At 35.5% G+C, this 19,961-nt stretch overlaps 1 protein-coding gene across 1 annotated transcript; it reads left to right on the forward strand.

Annotated features, from left to right (window-relative positions):
- Window positions 1-7,042: 7,042 nt before the first annotated feature.
- Window positions 7,043-10,315, forward strand: LOC136805857 (uncharacterized). The gene is made up of 4 exons (XM_067062415.1): window positions 7,043-7,483; window positions 8,762-9,023; window positions 9,323-9,519; window positions 9,724-10,315. The coding sequence occupies exons 1-4, from the start codon at window positions 7,205-7,207 to the stop codon at window positions 10,072-10,074; spliced, it is 1,089 nt and encodes a 362-aa protein (XP_066918516.1). The 5' UTR covers window positions 7,043-7,204; the 3' UTR covers window positions 10,075-10,315.
- The last annotated feature ends 9,646 nt before the right edge of the window (window positions 10,316-19,961 follow it).

A 19,961-nucleotide genomic window follows, 5' to 3' on the forward strand; every position in this document is an offset into this window, starting at 1 on the left:
AAAAGGATTCTAAAGTAATTTCACCGAAGAACTGCTTTGTACATTCCAGTAGTAGGGTAAAAAGAGCCTTTCTAAAGTAAATTTGGTTCGCTAAATAGATTTTGGTTTTCTGACGACTTCTAATAGCTTTCCTTTGGCACCTTTTGCTTTTATTTGTTTTCAAGTAGACACTTGTGCCATTTTTGGTCTTTACTGGACGACTTTGAATTAAACTTACCGTCGAAGACCTTATTTGTGTGCTCGCTCTTGACCATGAGTTGGAAAAGGATTATAAAGTAAATTCACAGTAGGACTACTTTCTATACTCCAGTAGTAGGGTAGAAAGAGCTTTTCTGAAGTAAACTTGGTTCACATAAATGTCTTTCGTCTTTCTGACGACTTGTAACAGCTTTCCTTTGGCACCTGATACGACTTAAAATACCTCTTTCCAGGCTTCTCGTAATGCCTTTTGTTTTTTGGTTTTAAAGTAGACACTTGTGCGAATTTTAGTCTTTACTTAACAATTTGAATTGAGTTTACTGCCGAACACTTTTTGTATGCTCGCTCTTTATGAGTTGAAAATGAAGGTCCAATGAAGGCAGACCAGTAATACCTTCCTTGACAGCTCCTGAAATTCCAGCAATTTCCCAACCTTTCATATTAACCTTTTTCCTTCTGCAGATGTCATGTGATTGAAAAGCATGAAGAGGCTTCAAAGTGCTTCTTTAGATCAATTTCGATTAATTCGAGAGCTTTCCCTGCATCCATTTGACGCTGTACCTTATACGTATACCAAACGGTAAATTTATCTTTCATGAAGCGTTTTGCATAATCATTGAGACCACTTTGAACATCCAAAGGCTGGAAGTAATAAGTCAGATTTGCTGGTAAAATGATGTGATTCTTTTTCAAAATTTCCTTTCCTGTCATTTGACCCTTAAAGACGTCCATGATGAGCAGGGCAGGATGATCAACAGGAAGATTTAATTATTTGCGATTTGGGATTCGGGAAATCACTAATAACACATTATCTGGATGTTTGTTTTAACTAACTGGTGAAATTGAAATTTCCCCATCAAGAAAATGCTATTCCCGAATTTTCAACATAAAGATCAGTTTGTGTTTCTGCTGAAAACATAATTCACGAATTAAATCCTGATTTATAGAAAGCTGGTAAAATAATTAAATGTATTCGATCATTCTGTGAGCATTGGTTCGATAGCTCTCATTCGTTCTGACATGTACTTGCGCTACTTTGAGAATCCCGGCACTTTTGTCACAATAGTGGAGCTGTACTAGAGAGCCAACTTAATGACCTCAAACCCGTCTCACCGATCCACTGAGCCCTTGCGACGCAAGTCCATTGCGAACGAATGAGGCCGCCCTAGCGGGACGCCTTACCTTTAGCGTTGTGTTACACACTGATCGAATACACCCTTTTAATGGTTTGCTTTACATACGACTCGAACACTTTTGAGTGAAAAATCTCTAATTTGTGACAGTTTAAAATTTTTGAAAAGTTCTGATGTAATTAATTGTTTAAAGGATACACTCAAATTAAAGAGTTCGGGAAATCGAATTTCCCAATCTGGGAAATTTTATTTCCTTAATTCGAGAAATCACATTTCCCGATCCAGAGAAAGAATAGAATAACGCAAGCAAGGTCACAATTCGTGATATTTCCTTGCCCTAATTAAATTACCATAAACTACTAAACTTGTGAATTTGTGTTTTCGCATAGGTTTCCATTTCTGATGTAATCTATTTTTCACGATGTGATTTCTAATTTTTCCTAGTTTCTTTATGAATTAGATTACCAAACTTGTATTTTCGGATAGGTTTATTTTTCATTTAGAAAGAATTTTAGCGGTTGGTGTTATTTTGTTTCCCTACCTTGGTCACAATTTTTACCTATTTTAAAATTTTTAAGTTTATGATTTAGGTTTTGCCATAGAGGATTTTATTGATCCCTAATATGCCAAACAGATTTAGGAAATTATTTCCAGTATGGTAAAAACAAATACCCAATGCTCATAAGACTCCAAAGTTATCATTCCCTAATCCTAAAAGAAATGGGTTGAAATTCCCAATCTGTTTTTCAATTTTCACCAGTTTGGGATTTAAAGATTTTTTCCTGTGATAATCCCCGCGAAAATTACCCCTTAAGGTACAGAGAGTAAACTTAAAGAATTGAAATATTTTTATTCCAAAAAGAATATGCGACTGTATGAGTTGTGTCTACTTACCCTAAGATATCTCTGCACCATCTCATCAATTTCACCAAACATTTTTGGGCGTCCTCTCGGTTGCATTTGTTGTCTAGATTCAATTTCAGCAGCTTTTGCTTCTTTGTTATACTTTGGGTTGAAACTTCTGATGGTACTTTCATTGATTCCAGGATATTTTAAAGTCTATTCACGATAATCTTTAATAATGATAATCGTTTTAAGAATTTTTTTAAAGACTTTTTTATTTCAAATTGTCCCACTCACAAATATCTCTCCAACGATACCAAATTTATAAAGACTTAAGAATTCCTTCAAAAGTTATAGGTAAAAGAAAAAAGAGTGCACACTTATCGTGAACAGACTTTAGTTTCAAGTGACGAACTGCTCTTGTTGTCCCATTTTCTTCTGTATATTCTGCGATGAGAAAACGTTGTTGAGGAGTGTAGACTGTATAACGTCCTCTTTTATTGCTTGTTGGTTTAGAGACTTCATTTTCAATAGCTTCAGTATCTAAAGACCCAATAGGTTCCATGGTCTATTTGTTTACAAAATTTAATAAAGAATGTCAAAAGTCTTTTCGAAAAAAAAGGATAAACAAATGTTCGATTTGAAAACGTACAAAAGGTGTTTACTGGCTCTTTACTCTTCCGCATTCTTTCGAATTCAAATTTAGCCAACCAAAAGATTCGAATGTTTGATTCTTTTTGTGGCCGCATTCTTTCGAATGTTTGATTCGCCTTTTGCATCAGCCAAACATCCCTTTTGCGTCTGCGAACGTCGAAAGCAAAGCGAAATATGACAAACCACAGCAAAATTTCTTTCCGTGGATATCATATCTTTAGACAAGTTTGGGGGCCATATCTCGAAGAAATTTTGTTATGCTATCACGAAATTGGAAATGATTTTGATTATTTTAATGGGATAAACTTTCCCGGGGATTTAACTTCGCGGGTTGCACTATTGGGTGGCAATATTTTCCCGATTTTGTGACTTTTACTGTCAAACATGCATGTTGGTTTGATGCATTCAAATAGTATTTATTTGACATATTTTGAGTATTGTTTAGAAATAATTCGCGGATAAGGCCCTTCCAAATTTCCATTTGGGATGACACCCAAATCCGCGAAATCCGGGAAATTTAATCCCCGCGAAAGTTTATCCCATTAAAGTACTTTAGCATCAAATATGCACTGGTGATGATGTTACAGTGGGCCATCTTCCGAGGGAAATATCTCGACCAACCAAATTCTTGATCAACCGACAATGACAAGGAGGTCTCCTCTTTTGCAAGGCGGATTAGAGATTCAATGCATTGTTTCGGTTACCTTACCTGGTACTGTCAAAAACCATTTACCTTAAGGGAAGAAATTTTCGCAGAATTTAATTTCGCGAATCACAGTTTCAAAATGGCAAATTTTGCGGAATTTAATTTTGCGAATGAGTCGATTTCAAAAGTGTCACGAAATTAAATTCCGCGAAAATTTCTTCCACAAAATTAAATTCCGCGAAAATTTCTTCTTGCGAAAATTTCTTCCCTTAAGGTATTACTTGAACAATCTAGAGAACTGGTTGAAAAACTTTATTGCCAACCCAAAGACGAGGTAATTATTTGAAATTTTTTGACTCCTCTCCCCTTGGATCCTTTGTCAGTATTAATACCTAGCGTTTGTCAAAGAAAACGCAACAAACAAAAAAAGAGGAAAAGTGAAAGCACTACAGAAAGTCGATACACATAATTTTTTCAAAAAACAATCAGGAGCAGCCAGAAAATCAGCAAAGACGTCAAAAAAAACACAAATCAACAAATCAGACTGTATAATTTTGAACTGACTTTTAGATGTACCTAGACAATTGTAAATTTTCTTATTCACAAATTCTTGCTTTTGTCTAAAGATATAACAAGCATTGTTGATGAAAACTTTCTGTCGTACCGATTGATATGTCTTTAATAGGTATAATTTTTTTGAAAACTAAGGGAAATTATGTCTAAAAAAAATTTTGCGAGGATAGATTTTGGTTTTCTGACGACTTCTAATAGCTTTTCTTTGGCACCTGTCGTTATTTTGGTTTAAAGTAGACGCACTTGCGCGGTTTTTAGTCTAAATTGAACTACTTTGAATTGAACCTACCGATGAAGACCTATTTGTGTGCTCGCTCTTTGATGAGTTGAAAAAGGATTCTAAAGTAAATTCACAGAAGGACTGCTTTGTATACTCTAGCAGTAGGTTAGGAAGCGCCTTTCTGAAGTAAATATGGTTCGCATAATAGATTTTGGTTTTCTAACGACTTCTAATAGTTTTCTTTTGGTACTTTCGTTTTTTGGTTTTAAAGTAGACACTTGTGCCATTTTTGGTCTTTACTGAACGACTTTGAATTGAACTTACCGTCAGAGACCTTATTTGTGTGCTCGCTCTTGACCATGAGTTGGAAAAGGATTATAAAGTAAATTCACAGCAGGACTACTTTCTATACTCCAGTAGTAGGGTAGAAAGAGCTTTTCTGAAGTAAATTTGGTTCACATAAATGTCTTTCGTCTTTCTGACAACTTGTAACAGCTTTCCTTTGGCACCTGATACGACTTAAAATACCTCTTTCCAGGCTTCTCGTAATGCCTTTTGTTTTTTGGTTTTAAAGTAGACACTCGTGCGAATTTTAGTCTTTACTTAACAATTTGAATTGAGTTTACTGCCGAACACGTTTTTGTATGCTCGCTCTTTATGAGTTGAAAAAGCAGATATTCTAGTACCTCTGGCGATATAACGTTAGTTCCTAGCGGGGGGAGGTAATATATTTTATGTTTAAGTAATTCTTTGGAATATATGTTCATAGTGTACAGTCTTTGTTTCAATGAAGAAAAAAATCTTTTCTTCATGAATTCTGTTCTTACTAGATCAACATCATCAAGGTTTTTTGCTTGATTTTGGGTTGTTGTTGAGGAATAACATTTGGTGTAAGTTGGATTCGTGACATTGAGCAGTTCTTTGGTATTGTAGGGAGGGACCTTGATCGTTGCCGTTGAGAGGTTATTGAAGTGGCTGATGAGAGGTCAGTAATACTTTTGATAGGTGATGGTGCAGGTGTTTGTTTTGGAAATCATGAAATTGTGGTGTAAGGTGTTATGGTTGTTTGTTCAGGTGTTTTGCTGTTGGTGTTTGATTTACCTTTGACATTATTGACGCAAATACCATACACTTGAAGCTTTGTTTCTTTAGTGTGGAAAGTGGACCGTATTTTCCTGACACAAAGGTAAATACATACCAGGTATTTGATATATCAAGTCTCTCAATACTTAAAAATTAGCAAAAATGGTTTTTCAAAAGAACGGGAAATTGTGAAGGATCCACTAACTTTCTTTACTGTACAAGTAAATATTTTGGGAAGTTTTCAACATAAAGTTTATTAAATAAAACTTATTTCGGCTACTTTTTCTGTGGTATGTGGTCTCAAACTTTTTACACTAAATTTAATGGACAATTTGTATGTTAGAAAACGAAACGAATACCACAACAACATTCTTATAGTGAAACACTTTTTTATAAGCTACTCCAAATTTTGGATCAGATTGCTTTCATCATCCCCCCAGGGGGGACTGTAGGGTTGGCAGATGAGGCGGTATGTACTGATGGGGCCTCCAAAAACCGACCCTTAGAGCGACTGATTTTTGCTGAAAAGGTGACCCTTAGAGAGACCTTGATGAAAACTTTTGTTCGATTTTTGAAAAATTCCCTAGCTTGAGAGATACGTTTTTACGATTTTTTCACTCCAAATGAAAAAATTTAAAAAGGTCGTGAGTTTTCCGACACTTAGAGAGACTAATTTTCTGATTATTGCGACTCTTAGAGAGAATTTGAAAGGTGAAAACTGGCCCTTATTGTCTGCACAAACCCAGCGACCATTTTTGCTTAAGTACCTCCCCCTGGATCATCCCTGATATTTTTCCACGTAATACTTATCTAATCAAGGACTACAGTTTGCCATCGTTTATCTTAAATATTTTCACTTTACAAGATAGTTAAAGAATTAGCAAATTCGAGCCCTCGAGCCTTAGCAATCTGGTCGCTTATAAAAAATGTGTTCTTAAAATTACAAAATTCCGTCTCAAAATTCATGACAGAGAGCATTTTCATTATGTATATAGGCCATTTGAACAACCCCGTCGGTGTCTGTCAATTAGCACTAAATTTAGAAATTTTAAAGACAAAAATAAATCATCAAAGACTTCAAAAGTTACCAGATCTTAATATAAAGTCTTGTTATGTGGTAAGGAGACTGAATTGATATTGTTACACCAATTTTCATGAAACGGTCATGGGATTTTTTATCGTAAGAATATGATGAATACACATATTTTAATTATTCATCAGTTTCTCTAGAACTGGCATTAATCAATTTTATTAGATACACAGGTTTGTTGTCAATTCTTCTCAACAATATTATGTCAAGTTTAAAACACCAAAAACAATTAGTGCTTAAAGAACCGATCAACCTTGTTTACAACTAAAACACACCGGGATGTATCTTTTCATCCTTGCGATACCAATGTAAACAAAAAGTCACGAAAAAAAGTGGAACCATTTTTAATATAACACACATCTTCATTACGTAACCAAAAAAGTCATTTAGGAACTAAAATTCTAAAAGAATAACTAATCTCTCAAAACAAATGAAAAAGACATCATCATACACCAATGAAAATTAAGTTTGCAACAACTTTTATTCCTTTTTGATAGCGTCTGTTGGTCTCAATGTGTGATACTGCATTTTGGAAAGGATGTTTTTATTGGCCAATTCGTTGTGAAAGTGTCCAATTAAACGAATTTGTCGAGTGGTATGGGTAGTCCAGGATTCATGTGTTTTAAGACTACAAAGGGAACTTCAGTACGCAACCTTGCTACATTTTCATAAAATTCTGTTATTTTCTATAAATGCAAAGGGCTTTGGGGATGTGCTAAGATAAGATATATTACAAAGATACACTGTATGGAATAACAAATAAAATGGAGTTTCTTATATGGTTTCTGACCAATATAACTTTGGTGTATTCCCAATGGTTTTCTGGCGAAGAGAAATTACAAGCCACAACAAACACTGATAAAGAGGATGTTTCAAAACCTTTTCAGGCAACTTCGCCTATTCAATGCATTTTGAAATGTCAAAGAAGGTCGAGGGAAGGTTATTTTGTCGAAAATAAAGAGCAATGTTTTTGCTTGAAAAGTGAAGATCAGAAAATATTATCGGATGAGAAAGTCAATGGAATATTTTACAAGCCCGTCACTGTGAGTAATGCAATTTTCGTTATTTTATTTATTTATATTTTATCCCATTCCAGACTTCAAGACTTCACAAAGTTATAATTTTCTATATTTTTGCAAAAAGAGTTTCCAGTTGTCGATACACTATTAGCAAAATAAAAGGTCAGGTGCCCAAGATTGATAATCCGCTTTTTACGGTCTTTGTACAAGATAATAATTTCATATCTCACTCTTGTAATCGAAGGATATACCAACGCCAAAAAATGTTCACCTACAGTAAAAGTCATAATATTTGAGAAAAAAGGGGAATTCTCACGAAATCTTATAGCCACAAACGATTTGGAAGCGGTATAACTTAGATTGGAAGGGTAGAGTTTTAATATTAGACTTAAGACTAGGCTCTCAGGATCCAAAAGTTCAAGAATAAAGAATGATCCAATAGGGCTCAGAATATACTCTGGAAGTCTATTAACCCCTCTCGAATTGAACTAATCGATTAGATTCATCAATTAGCCCAAAAGTGACTTTCTCGCCCGAACTTTAAATTGCTAAAAACGTTATCTGATATATGGCAGGTTGGCGGCCGCCCACGCTAAAGATCTAAAGGGAGTGGGTTAATTTCCCATTGGAGAGGAATAATAGTCCTTCGATGTGCCGCATCCTAAGTCGGGTTCAACATTCCTTGCCCGCAAACCTAGAAATATTTCGGTTGGACCCGCCAATCCCCGAAAACGAGGGCTGGGTTACCAGAACTCCTGCTGCAAAATTTTTGACGTGATCTCGCAAAAATTCCGTAATGTAAACCTTCCAGATGTTGAAAATTTTCCCGACCTTCAGAGCTTTAGCGTATCGGATGAAAATTTCACCATCTGGGTGCCAGATAACTAAAAACGAAGAATTAACCAAAATTTTCAATATAATTTGACCAAGATTGTATACCGCTTAAATCTTAACCCTTAGACGGCAAAAGGCGTATATATACGTCTTGAAAAGGTCATTTTACCGATACACAGTCTTTTGGTCATAACTCCTGACCACTTGAGATTCAGAGAAAAAGAATTCGCTATTTTTTGTAGCTGAGAGAAAAAGCTTTCCAGCGATACCAAAGTTGATACCTAAATCATTTGTCCTGGTCAAGAAATGGCTTTGAAAGAATAAATTTCCAGAAAAAAATGATGAACTTTTTGGCCTTTTTCAAAAAAGTTTTGAAAGGTTAAGTTAGGTTAAGTTCCAAGGTTCCAAGGTTTCGCCATTAAAAAAAAAATGTGTTGTATTGTCTAACTAACTAACTTTCATTTCTAGGTGGAAAAACCGATTGACTCGTGCAAAGCTGAAAGAAAAAGATGCCTTGATTGTCAATCTGATTTTTATGAACTTGATATCGGGGAAGATGAAAAGAAAAATGTCTTCTGCAATTTCGAAAAAGATGAGGGGAATGGAGGTGTTGGTGATGGGTCGTGCATGGCTATCAAGGAACATTGTATAGGCTGTTCATCGGGATTATATTATTTTGAAATTCTCGGTATAGCAACAGAAGTTTTTTGTGAGATGACAGAGGATGGAGGTATGTTTATTAAATTTTCAAGTTGATTTGCAAAGAGAATTTACAGTAAGATTTAAGTAATTCCAGGGTTTCACTCATTCTTTGGCTAGGACTAATAAGTATATAATCGCCCGCCTTTGCTAGCCAGGACCGATTAACTATTTGCGACGTAAAGAGGCCAGTGTGCTAAATTTGGAGCTTTCGTTGATTTCCACGTCAACGTCCTTCTATCAGAATCATCAATAGCTAAAGGGGGACAGAAAAACCTACTTAGGTTCGAAGATGGAAAATCTCAAAAACACGCTTTTTTAAACTAATAGGCGGGTGGATGGCTATTGTGAACATCACCTTCGACGACAATAGCCTGCTGGCCAACGCAATTGCAGTTCTTGAGAAACCATCATTACTCAACCAGCTCAATAACATTCAAAGCGGTCGCTTTTTATTAGCATCCGATGAATTGAAAAAGCTATTCACCAATGGAGGTTACACAGAGCTACGAGTTAAATGCTTTAAAGTATGTGTTGCTTTTCTTACTTGATTTCTTGTTTAGTCTTTCGCAATTCTATTTTTTTTACCAGTGAACAGGATCCTACTAGATAAGTTTGTAAATTGACAAGTTTTCGCACAAAACTCTGGTTACTTGTTTCTCGTGTATGTTTTGAAGTAAGCATAATATTCCATCGATATTTTGTCTAAATTTCGCTTTATCTATATCCAGCCATACCATGGTCGCACACTCCATGCAGCCATAACAGGAACTAAATCGTTGACATATCTAAGAGGAAAAGGAGTGGTTCGAGGTGACGGTGGTCATTGTCAAGGTAGTCATTGTGGTCTATGTGGTGAAGTACGATTCCTGGCTGATGACACCTCAATCATGGGTCAACGAAACTGCTCACAATTAGGCATGGGAATGGAGATAACAACAAGTCTTTATGACCACGCTTTCTTTGTATGGGGTGAGCGACATTGGTCGTTTTTGAACAAACATGAAGATGGTTTTGTGCGATTTGAATGCGACGATTTTAGCGCTGATTTTAATGGTGAATGGATGGTCTATGTCCGTTAGTTATTGCCCAAGAGGTTATACAGTCAACTTCCTCTAATTCGAACCTCTCCTATTCGCGAATCTTTCTAGAATTCAATTTGAATATTTGTACCCTCAGCTAGAGAGCAATATAAAATGCTTTCTGTAATTCAAATATTTCTCAAATTCGAAGAAAATTCTTGGACTCTTGAATCGAATTAAAGAGAGTCAACTGTACATTAATTAATCGTAATCGTGAATCGAGTCATTTACTCGATTCCATATTCATTACGCACGGAGCGAGCGTTAGCGAGCGGAGTGCGACTCTTTTGGCAAACGCATGCGCGTAAGCAAAATTTACAAAATTTCAATGATATGCGGGTGCTAAAAATGGAAATTCACCTTTTTTTTCGTCTAGCCGCCATTCCACCATGTTTAGCCTCTGGAATGTTTCAACTTTGAAAATTTCGTGAAAATTAGCGTTTTTTGAGAAGAAGTCGTTGCAGTGTCAATCTTTCGCAAATTTAAAAACCCACTTTCCCTTGGAAAAAATTGACGTTTTTTGGTTTTTTGGGACCCTTGGGGCATAAGGTACCTGTTGACCGCAAAAATTCCAAAATTTGCGAATTGACCGTTGATAACATAAGGGGTAAAGGGACCCAATGACGTCGCGGGTTTGGGAAAAACTTCAAAATGCGATATCTCGAGTTTGAAGAGGAGTTGGGAGGTCGTTGACCCCTCATTCTATCGGGAATTTTATGGGGAATGAGATGAGAGGGTTTATAAGGCTGGAGTAGGACTTTCAAATTTGGCTGAATTTTGGCCATTTTCAGTTGATGACGTCATCAAAACAGAAAACATGCGATATCTCGAGTTTGAAGAGGAGTTTGGAAATGGCTAACCCCTCTTTGGATCGGGAATCTTATGGGGAATGAGATGGGAGGGTTTATAAGGCTTGAGTATGACTTTCAAATTTGGCTGGATTTTTAGCCATTATCAGTTGATGACGTCATCAAAACAAAAGAAATGCGATAACTCGAGATTGGAAAGGAGTTTGAAAATGGCTATACCCCTCTTTGGATCGGAAAATTTATTGAGAATGCAATGAGAGAGGGGTGTTATGAGGCTTTAGGACGACTTTAAATGAAAATTGGCTAACATTTGGGTAAGCAGTTTCAGAAAATCTAAACAAAACAGCCGAAAAGAACTGAACTCTCGGAATAAATAATGGGAAGACGTAAAAAAACGAACTATTTTTTGATGAGCTCTTACTCCATTCTTTCTAAAAAGTCAGTGAAATTAAAACTGATGAAATATATAGAAATTTTTACAAAACTACTCGACACACACGTGACACGACCCAAAGCAAATAAATTCAGCTTTCGGCACTTTCGTTTGTTTCGTGAAAAACCAAACAGTTCTTTTTATCAATGCATGCATAAAAACTTGAAATTCTTGAATACTTGTCATGAATATTTTCCATAACAAAACGAGGGAAATTCAATGTCTTTGATTAAACCAGGTAATGAGGGATTTTTGTAAAAAGTGTCTTGTGTCTCTCCCAATCCTCCACAAAACTGTGTCTTTGACTTTTCAGCATCAATTCTTCAACAATCAACAGTACAACACTTCTTACTTCGAAAATTCGACACGTTTACAGCTTGACGATAGTTTGAAAGCCTTGAAAGTCGAGAAGTTCGCCCCAATTAGTTTTTGTTGCAAAAATGTTGTTTCAGACCATTCATATAGCTTAAACCAGTATGCATTTTCTCATCTACTATGCATCGAAACAAAAACATCGAAAAGTGTTATCAATCTGATAGAGAAACGCAACAATAAAGAATTTCTTCTCAATCGAAAAAATACAATACATCTTCTTTTTCTGTGTACTGTAATGTATAATAATTTCACATCTCTGAAAAAGCTGCTGCATTTATTTTGAAGCTTCTGGATCGACAAAATTTTTCTTTATTTTGGTGTGCATAATTTCAGCGGGAACTTCAGTCGAATGTTTTTGTTCGAATCTAACATTCGAATCTAACAAGATTTTCGAACAAAAACATTCGAAATTCGAAATTGTAGAGTAGAGACCCGGAAGTCATTTTTCATCTTTTAACTTTGGGATTTTTGCTTCCTTTTGCTTTCCGAGTTATTTTTGATTTTTTGATTAACTCGGGAAATCGTGATTCCATTAACTATCTGAGTTATTTTCCTTTTTTTAACTCGGGAATTTTTGCTTCCTTTAACTTTCTGTAAATAGATTAAATCTATTAAATTTTTACGTTTAATAAAAAGGCTCGCCTCGCTCGTAAAATATCTCTCGTATTGCACTCAAAGTCATGCGATAACTATTACTTATTGAGTCTTCATTGGATTGGTAATCATCGATAGAATCTATCGGATCAACTAGAAATCGATTTCATTTCAATAAAGTTAAAAATTTATGTCAATCCATTTCGGTGACGACATTTAGGGCCAAAATGACGTCCTCGTCACAAGATTCACAGTATTTTGAGTTTTGATCCGTTTTAAGATGTAATTTTTAGATTTATGGAATTTTGGATTTTCGGAATTTCTTTGGGATTTGGGATTTTCGGAAAAAGAGTACGATATTCTTTTGAGCAGCAAATTGATAGCTCTTCTTACATAACCAGTGGGCTTGGGGTGTCTCTACCTGGCGTCTATAGAATCCCTTTCGCTTTGCGAACACGAGACTCGTTCTCCGTGCGTAACCCCTTTTACGATTGATGATATACACCATTGCAATGTCTTCCACGGACACAACAGCTGGTTGGTAGAAAGTGACGCATTGACTGATTTTACGTCTCATACAACCAATCAGCTGTTGGGTATGTGATGTAATGTCAGAAGACATTGCAATGGTGCATATCATGAATAATGGTAACAAGAAGGATTTTGCATAAAAATCTTGATTGTTTTTTATTATAGAAGTAAACAAACGAAATGTATATTCGCTTTAAATGTGCACTAATCTTTTTTTTGCTTTCCATTTTTCATCAAATGCTTCAATCCTAACATATTATCATAGTCTTTAAAAAAACACTGGTCTGGAAGGCTTTTTGTCTCTTTTAATTGTTAAAAGATGGAGCTTGCGTACCAAAATCTACTTATTTTGCAAACTTTTTGATCGTGTGATTAGGAAATAGACCATAGACATATGAATAGACCAATCCCCAGAGGAGATTTTGGTAACGTTATAAAAAAACTTGTCTTTTGTTTCTAAGAAAAAGAAATTGAACAAAAAGCTAAAACAAAACATTGCCAGACTGGGGTTTTTTATAATGACTATGATATCATATACCATTGGAAATATAATTCTTAAAATTGGTTAGAAAAAAAACCCCTGGTCCTTTTTAACTATATTCTATCTATCGACTGCTTGATTTATTGAAAAACTTGTTCATGAACTTTCATGATTTTATTATTTTGTAAATATTTTAAGAAATTTTGCAGCTCAATTTTTATCTTATACCATTACGATAATCGCTAAATTCCGAATCGAATCATAACATGGGCCCCGGTGAGTCATTTTGAGTTGGGGGGGGGGCAATATTTTGGTTGGGCGACGAGGTAATTTTTTAATTTTTACACCCTCAAAACACCTTAAAACTTAAAAGAATAATAGTTTTTATGGCTTAAAATAGTAACTTTTGAAACAGTATGGCATGGTCTGCAAAAAAGTGGGATCCATGCATAAAAAAACTTTATTATTATATCTGATTGCATTATTTGAAAGCACAGTTTTTTTTTGTAAAACAATATATTCCCCTTCTCACTGGGAACCCACTGGGACTCCTTCCCTTTGGAAAATTAAACTCTTAATTTTTGTCCCCAGTGGAAATTATACTCTAATTTTGGTCTCCCACTGACAATAATCTGATAAGCAAATCATCATCGGAAAAATGTTGTGGTATTTTTCATCCCCACTGAATTTTCTGTATCTTAATCCAGGGAATTCAAATCCCCAGCCATAAAAAGAAATTTGAATATCAATCCTCGTCGAACTTTGGTCCGTTATTTTTACCTCCACTGACTGAAAAAATCCTCCCGGGTCTATGAGAAGGGGGTGTTCGAATCATATATGAATTTATACAATTATCTAAATGCATCGTTTGTTTGTAAGTTATAAAAATAAAATGCACAATTTCAAAAGTAAAATGATTTTGTAGAACCCGAATCAAATCATATAAAATTTTACAATTTGTTTGTTTGTAAGCCATAAAGATCAAAATAAAAACACAGTTTATTTGCACACCGTGAGTATACAGTTAAGCCTACTCTGCAAAATATAGCGTGATTCCTAATTTATCCTATTCCTATCCTAATTTCCTATTTCCTATATTGGGCTATTCTGTAATGCCCAGTTTGAATTCGAAATCGTCATACCTGGTCTAACTCGTAGGAATTGGATTGTGCTTTATGGTCAAGCAAGAAAAAAATTCAAAAGTGTGTCTTTCCAGCGAGATTTTAAGCCAAAAAGTCAAGAAATGCAAAGATTTGACAAAAATCCACTTTTTTGTGATTTTGACCGTTTTTTGATCCAGAAAGCTCCAAATTTGGCAGTTATACTTTATTCTTATCAATCAAGAATTATTTTCAACAGGGGGTGATTCACCTTTTTGTATTTTGAATAAAACAGGCAGAAAATTGTTGCTTTTGAATGAAACAGCGCCCCCCTATAAATAAATTTCCCGCGAGAGCTAAAATTGCTAGTTAATAAACAACAAGAAGCCGGAGCGGCGTGAAGGTCCAGATGACGTGGCAATAACCGAATGTCGTTTGTACCGGGTTCCTTAAGTGACGCAAAAAAATTTCCTTCCCATCCTCCACTCTGAGCTTCTATTCTTTGACACTTTTTTTTCTTTTTATTGCTAATTCTTGAAAGTTTTTGATGCATATCCCGAAATTTCGAAACTTTTGCCGCTGATGGGATTCGAACCCACTATATACAAAGCACCTATGATTAGAACCCCGGCGCCCTAACCACTCGGCCATCGAGTCACAACTGCATTAGGGAGTTCAAAGTTGCTTATAAACATGGTATTTACTCCAAACTCTACCCGGCAGCTAAAACCCTAACCAGGGGTTAACCCCCATCCCCAAACCTAGCCCTAACCCTACCTGACCCTACCTGAAACAACCCTTTAATCTAACCGAGAAGTTTGACTCTACTACCAATTCAATCCAAAACATAGGTCAAACATCGCGCGGGTCGGCGGGGCAAAAATTCTACATCGGCGGTTGGTTTAGCCTGGACTTGTTAATTTATTGCGCGCACAGGCCCCGATAAAGACAAAATCTTTTCGATCAGTTGCTTTTTAAAGGTCCATTCTGCTGCGCACTGGACCAAAAACGATATCCTACTCAGAGGACATGTAAAGTTATTATTATATAGATATCACGAAGCTATCAGGGGCCGAGTTTTCAAAGAAAATATCAACCTCTCTAACGACCGAATGTAGACATTTTATGGCGCATGGGACAATCTTATCACTGTAGAAAGAATGAAGATTAAAAATAACCATATACAGGGTGTCCCTAATAAAAGTATCGAGTTTGAACATGCGATTGAGTAGAAAAGTTTGTGTGTGTTATCGCTAAAATATAATAACGTTCTCCATCACATAGGCTCATTACAAAAGGTAGTTACAACGTATAACTGACAAAGAAAAAAGAGGGAGAGCTTAAAATACAATTTTGTGAATACACACTTAAAACTTTCTACTCAATCGCATGTTCAAACTCGATAGTTTTATTAGGGACACCCTGTAAATCTCTAGCACACTGTGGTCGTGTTCAGACATGAAAGTTTAAATTTAAGGCGTAAGTAGTACTAAGTTGATATGGGAATTAAGAAATGCAACGACTTAATTGCTATTTCATCTTTTAGATGGATTACATAAGAGAGGAAAAAGGAATCCCCTTTTGAATGTTTGAGTGAGGCTTCGTTTTTGATAGAGGAGATCGCACGCAGTTTTGTTGCGGAGTATGGGAATCTCCATACTTCGATCCATGATATTCTCATTAAAAGCCCATTAGCTGCCTAAATTGCTAGAGACGCTCCGAGCGTCTCTAAGTCATAAATTTCACGTTCTCCTTTCATAATTCACAAAAGGAGAATGCTTTTCACTTGCGAACTCTTATTTCGTCTATTCAGAAAACTGTCATAATATCGTAAAAACTTTTTTTTTAAACCAGAGGGTGATTCCTTTTTAAACTTTGGTTTAACTTATGAGGAGTCTGCAGCTAAATACAAAAGGATTATAAAAGAAACATGTAGACTTAATTACCTTAAACCTTGGTCTGAACACGACCTGTATCAGTATGCATGTTTACTATTGATTGACGAATTCCCCAGAAATCTCTGAGTGTAATTGAAATGAGTTTCTTCCAAAAGAAATTATGTACATGATTTTTTTAAACCTTTATGACATTTTAAGTTGTGTTTTCAACGACGCGAATAAAAATGTCAACTTAATCCAAGATCTTGGATTGTCGCCCGGGGGGGGGGCACTCAAGGTAAATGACCTACCAGACATTCGGCCCTTAAGGGTAGGTTTTTCATAGTTCAGCTAGTGCACTGTAAGGGTAGGAAATTACAAAACTGCACTGAACTGCACTGTAAGGGTAGGAAATTGTGATAAAAGGCCAATTTTTTGGTAAAATTTGCACGATATAGTCCTTATCGGAGTTTTTGATTTTTCTAAAAAAGCGATGCATTGTGGGATTGTTTCGAGTGTATTACCATTGAGTTTAAAGCCCGAAGGGCTAGAGTTCAATCTCCAACCTTTCTCAGGCAAGAAAAAGTGAAGCCTTAAAAAATGCGCTGCATTTTTGACGACAGATTGAATCTAGCAATTCCTTTGTTTACGATTGATATTTTTTTTCGAAATTTAGCGTTAAATTTTAGTTTCAATCTGTCATTTGTGTAAAAACCAGGCGAGCCGCTCAAGGCCGCGGAACTTTGGTAGGATTTGTTGGCTTCAAATCCTACCAAGGAGATTGACTTCTAGCCCTTCGGGCTTATATTTCATTGTGTATTACAATAGAATTCCCTCGAGGAATTCCTAAGAGATTTCTATTGTAATACACTCGAAACAATCCCACAATGTATCGCTTTTTTAGAAAAATAAACAGCTCCGATAAGGTCTATTGGTCAATATTGGAGGAAAAATTCCACATTTTCTTGGAAAATTGCAAAAATGTTTGCCCTTACGGGGGAGAAAATTTGAAAAAGTGCACTGTAGTATTATTTTTCATGGAAATTCACTGCACTGTAAGGGTCCGATTTTAGAAGCCAAATTTTGGGCCGAATGTATGGTCGTTTTCAGATCGAGTGCCCCCCCTGGGATTGTCGTCATGGTTACTTTTCTCTACGTTGATTGCGCGCTGAAAAGATTATTATTTCGGCATGTGATTTTCACGGTAATACGAAGCTGTACATAATCCATAATTCTAATAGAATTTTATTTAAATCTAAAAGATCCATGCCGGGACAGGCTCTGGTATATTATAGCATAGAGGTATAAAGAAAAACAGGAGTTGAATGTGTCGGTAATTGGTCGTTAAAGTCTTGATTTCTTTTATAAAATGTATCAAAAGAAATTCTAGGCTCGTCCGATGAAATAAGACTTTTTAGTAGAACTCAAGTTTGCTATGAACATTCTAATAATCAGTATTGAAGATTCTAGCCTTTTAATATACGAAAATTAGTTAAAACTTCGTCCACGAGGCAAGGTTATGATCCATTTTGCTATCCGTTCAATTTTGTTTTGAAAAGATATCTTCTCAAGCCAGAAAATGAAAAGTTCTTTATAAGCACACACGATTTCAGACTCAATGTGTAGACATAAAGTCGCTGGAGAATTTTGGAGGAAAGTATCAAGCAATAGAGTTCACCTTAAGGAAAACATTGATCGAAAGATCTTATCATTTGATGAAGGATTGCCAAGTTTACAGGCCTTTTTTTAGTCAAAATATTTTCTTACAATGATGTCAGAAACAATGAATCTCGTCTCATCTAATTTCTAAAGCTTAAATGAGCCAATAGGATTTCACCTATGGATAAAAGAGCTCATTAAAAATGCACGATATATGAGATTATGAGCATGCATACATCGTAGCTTTTTTAATCGTAGGGCGAGCGGATCTTGGTTACAATAGCATACTTCTCCTGTTTCTTTATACCTCCATGATTATAGTATATTTTATAATTTTCAATACCGACTTGTATTTAATTTCTCTAGTATATTTCGTCCCGAAAATGCTTGAACAAAAGAAAAAAATACAAGAGGAAAAAAAAATACGAAGCTGTTTGCTGATATGCAAAACCAATGCAAATTATTAACATTTTCTATGTCAGAGCGTGCAAAAATAAAAGAAACCATGGTAATCATCCAGGATGGTTGAAAACATAGTCCGTATTAAAAGCCCTGGTCTGGAAGCCTTTTGTTTCTTTCCTTTGTTTCTTTCTTGAACTTGCGTTGAGAAATTAGTTTGTTTTGCTCACTTTTTGATCATGTGATTAAATCTTAAACCAATCCCAAGGGTGTGCTTGGTAACGTGATCAAAAACTGAGCAAATCGATTTTCATCTTTTGATAATAACAAAGGAAAAAGCTAACAAAACGTTAAAACAATAAGCTTCCAGACCAGTGTTTTTTATAAGGGCTATGTTGAAATTCGTATCAAAAATGAGAAATGTAGGAAAGATTCCATGAAAGAGTAGAGAAAATATGAACGCATTTAAGTATCTTTCCAACGATACAAACCTTTTCATTATGCGACAAATGATTGAAAAGCTATGTCTAAAAATAAAAACACTAAACATCTTTTTAACACAGACTTAAATTGAGCTTAATATGATGTTATGCCCGGGGTGTACTGGGTTTAAGAGATGAAGGATATGCCCAAGCAGAAAATCGGCACGTGAAACTTAGAGAGAGAAAAAACTGAGGTTTTTAGGACCCTTAGACAGACCCTTATAGCTCACACATGCCTGAAAACCTAAGTACCCTCCTCAGGGCTATGCGATTTTCATCTTCGATCCTTTGAATAGTAATGTCTGTCTCCACAGAATAAATCTCAGAAAAAAAGTTAAAGTCGGAAGTAGGTCTTTTATGCTATTTCAAAAAGTTAGGTGAATATTGTTGTCAATGTTTCTTTTTAATTTTCGTCATTATGAAAGTAAATTCAATTCAAAATTCGAGTCAGTTCTTTGATATTTAATATTTCAAATTATAATATAACACCTATCACCAAACTTGGAAGAACTCTATTTTGCCTTTTGCGACAAAAGAGCTTTTTGTCACCGTCACTTAAACTACAATTGAAAGTTTCAAAAGTTTTCTGCGACGGTTTATGTCTAGATATAGAAACTGTTCATGAATTTTTTTTAATCATCTTTAAGGCTTAAGTTTTCACGTTGGTGCAATGCAACATGCTGCATCCCACCAATCTGAAACGCTTTCACGTGTCTCCACCCCATTTTTCTTTCTACCAATTGTTGCATTGCACCAGCATCCCCAAACCTTTAGTTTCAAACCGATTTGTATATGTTTCTTTCCGTCATGAGATGGGGCTACTAGCAACTTTCTTTCAAATTCTAACACATTTCCTGTTTCAGTTTTCAAATGGTTCTATTTATTTAAAAATGTTTCAAATGGCCCTACACTTTATAATGTGTTGTTTGAATTGATTTGTGTTTCATTATTACATTATTGTGATTTGTAATATAATTAAGGAGTTTTTTAAATTCAGTGTTTTTAATTTGCAATTGTGTGTAAATCCGATCAATCGCGATAGTCGGGTTCGATTTCCTGATCTTTCCAGTTTGATTTCCCGATTTGGTTTGCATTTGAGCACGCACTTACTAGGATGTGCTCTTTTAAATTTATGTTAGATATATTA

The sequence above is a fragment of the Clytia hemisphaerica genome, unplaced genomic scaffold (assembly GCF_902728285.1).
Source record: "Clytia hemisphaerica strain Z4C2 unplaced genomic scaffold, Clytia hemisphaerica genome assembly, whole genome shotgun sequence".
Taxonomy (NCBI): Eukaryota; Metazoa; Cnidaria; class Hydrozoa; order Leptothecata; family Clytiidae; genus Clytia; species Clytia hemisphaerica.